This window comes from Suricata suricatta, chromosome 14, assembly GCF_006229205.1.
Source record: "Suricata suricatta isolate VVHF042 chromosome 14, meerkat_22Aug2017_6uvM2_HiC, whole genome shotgun sequence".
Classification (NCBI taxonomy): Eukaryota; Metazoa; Chordata; class Mammalia; order Carnivora; family Herpestidae; genus Suricata; species Suricata suricatta.
The window spans coordinates 69,693,289-69,696,674 of NC_043713.1; the positions used below are offsets into that span (position 1 = coordinate 69,693,289).

General features: G+C 47.7%; 1 gene segment (V, D, J or C); it reads left to right on the forward strand.

Annotated features, from left to right (window-relative positions):
* Window positions 1–1,305: 1,305 nt before the first annotated feature.
* Window positions 1,306–1,910, forward strand: LOC115277479. The segment is given in 2 exon segments: window positions 1,306–1,433; window positions 1,555–1,910. Coding segments are annotated over 2 exon segments (408 nt in total).
* The last annotated feature ends 1,476 nt before the right edge of the window (window positions 1,911–3,386 follow it).

The window sequence follows — 3,386 nt, forward strand, 5'->3', positions numbered from 1 at the left end:
AGGAATATCACACATACCCTACCTGGGGTGTGGGGAGCAGTGTTGCCATGTGTCAGCTTGCCTTATGCTCCCTCATCACATGATGTTTCTATCAACAATACCAATTAGTGCAACTATTTATTGTGCATCAAAATGGAGGACTGAAGCACAATGCACTTTATATGAAAGTAGGTAAAAACTCTTATTTTAATACATAATACATGGGAAACTAACAATGAATGTGTAACTTAAATCACATACCAATGAAGTGATACAATGTTTGTACTATTTTCTCTGGAATTAAAACACCTTAAGTTGACATGGATGTAAATTCTTGCATCTCCCAAAGATGGGAGCTCCTTTCAGGAGTGAGATACTAAAATAATCAGATACAGTGAAATGACCATATCTAGAAATCAGACAACAGATGTGTGAATAGACAAGGACCTGAGTAGTCACAGAAACCAGGTTGGGCTCTCAGGATTTAAGGCCATAGTGAGGTGTGTACTCGGTAATCAGCAGGGGGTGCTGTGGTATGGCCTTGTGGTCCCCACTCAACTGCGTAGTGAGGATGATTCACTCACAGGAGCCCAGGTCAGTGTGTTGGGCTCTCTGTTCCCTGATGGAGAGATTTCATAGCTGTGTCCTCTCTGTCCTGACTGTTATGCCGAGAGACACAGAGACCAACTGAGACCACTGAAGCCGAGTTAAGGGAGTCTTTATTACTGGCTAGGACCGCACAGAGTTAACACAGAACTCCAAATGTGCAGCCCTGAGTCCAAGAACTTAGGGCTTTTTATAATGGGCAAGCAAGCAGGAAGTACAGAAGTAGAATCGAGCAGTTATTGCAGGGGGCTACAAAGAGATAAGGAAAGGGGCCTTATCCTGGTATGCAGGAAAACGTTTGTCATTCTGAAGGCAAGGTTTAGGGTCATAGGGGGGTTTTGAAGAAATGGTTATTACCTCAAGGACAGAGTATGCCAGCTGTGTCGTAAATAATCATTAACAGGGACCATTAACCCTTGTCTTTTTACTTATTTGTTTTTCTTTTCTTGTGCCTGGGGATAGTTATGTAGCCCTGTGAGTGCAGGCCTAGAAGGTAAACTCTGGGTCAAGATGGAAGGACAGAGGCTAAGTTCATGTGCAACACTGAGAGACTCCCCTGAGCAGGGACCTGTGTGTTGTCTCAGTGGGTGCTTCCTCCCAGAACTCTGTGCAGTGGTGAAGCCAACTTTATCTCCCTCAGCGTGTGATGTGGGCTGAGCTTTCGCACCAGCACTCAGGGAGGGGCTGGGCAGTCACTGGGTGGAACCTATTTGCATGCACAGCTCTTTCTGTGGCAGAGGGTGGAGGAGAAAAGGAGACCTGGGGCAGCTCAACCCACTGTGAGGACCAGACGCTGATGACCATGGCCTGGACTCCAGTCCTCCTCTTGCTCCTCTGTCTTGGCACAGGTAGAGACAGGCTTTGGGGACACAAGGAAGCCCTCTAGCTTGTGTGAGCAGTACTACCACAATTTTTGTGGAAATTTCCATGGTTTGCTGCCCCATCACCCATGAGTATCTGTATTTGCAGGCTCCCTGTCCCAGCTTGTAGTGACTCAGCCACCCTCTGTGTCTGCAAACCTGGGAACATCAGCCAGACTCACGTGCACTCTGAGCAGCGGCTTCAGTGTTGGCAGCTATTCTATAACTTGGTTCCAGCAGAAGCCAGGCAGCTCTCCCCAGTATCTCCTGTGGTTCTACTCAGACTCAAGCAAGCACCAGGGCTCCGGGGTCCCCAGCCGCTTCTCCGGGTCCAAAGATGCCTCGGCCAATGCAGGAATTCTGCTCATCTCTGGGCTGCAGGCTGAGGACGAGGCTGACTACTACTGTGCTACAGCTCATGGCAGTGGGAGCAACTATCGTTACTCACAATGTCTCAGACAATGAGGAAGTGGGACAAAAACTCTTGATCCCAGAGACTTATCTCTGAGCCTCAGAGCTTAAAACAGGGCTTCAGGCCAGTGGGGAAATGACACACATCCCCAATCCTCACCCAGGACTGTGGGGATCTCTCAGAGTACCATGTCACTGGGGCATGAAGAGACAAGGTCTGAGTGTCACATGACAGTCATGTGCACTATCCATGATAATAAGGAATAATAGCGTAAGGAAAAATTCCCAGACCTGCAGGATTAACAAGTGTACATGGGTGATATGAGTAGTAACCCCATCTATGTGTCTCTGTGGCATCCATTTAGTACCCTTCCATGTGCCACATGCAATGTGTGGCCACAGAAGGTATGGTTGGAACTCTAGGGATAAAGCTGACAGAGATTATGTTTTTGAAATCAGTCATAGTTTCCCACTGAGAGAAAATTCCATGCATGGGAGTTTCACTGTTACAATAATGGACGTAGAATGGCCATTTCTCAATCTCTTGGGTCATAACATGCGTATAACAACTGTGAAAAGGATCATTGTTTTTGGTGTGCTGAGAGGGATCCCAGTGGCTGGAGTAAGTGTGTGCGGTGGCCAGCTGAGGAACAACGTAAACAGGAGCCTGCAGTGCCGTGGGGTGCGAGGCAGACAGCTGGTAAACCACTGAGCTGCCTGGGGGGTGTTGAGCAAACTGTGCCCTCAGTGTTGTAAGACTTGCCTTCACTTGAGATTCCTCATTGTTCTGTGAGCTCCTGGGTTGGGCTCCCTTACTACATTGCTTCAGATGTGGGTTGTCTCTTCTTTCTTTCTAAGGGATCTGGTAATACTGGGGCTGATAGACAAGGAGCAAGCAGAATGCATTTCCAAGGAGAAAGTGGGATCCTAGGAAAGTCTGCCCAGAAAATAAGAGCTTGTGGGCAGAATCCTCACAATGGAACCTCAGGATAGTGAGCTCTGTGTGGTCTCCACCATGTCCTGGAATCTCTTTCAGTCTGTTATGCAGGGATTCTTTGCCAGATTTTAGGAGAAGCCCCTGAGGTAACACAGGATCTGCCGTCTCCTCAATTCATCAAGAAACAGATGCGGTGGCACCAGACTCATAACCCATGTCTCAGTGTACTGGTCACTCAGACAAAGGTCCACAATTTCTTCCCTGGAAGTCTCAGAAATGTGAGACAGAAGCCCCATAAATGTGATGATTGACATCACTTAGATGCAGCCTGAGTGGGAGGCAGATGATTACTTCAGATCTGGGGGCACTGCTTCACACCTTCCATGGTGCTCTTCACCCCAAGGCAAGTGGGCCAAGACGTCTTCTCTGCTACCCTTGTTCCACTTGTCATGCCTCTGTCACTAAGTGTCACCAGTACTAGCCACACTTAATGACTAATCACTCATTGGGGAGATCTCTGCATTAAGTTCTTCCTTGACTGACCTATCTGAAGCTACAATATCCATTTGGATCTTAAGAATGACTACTTGTTG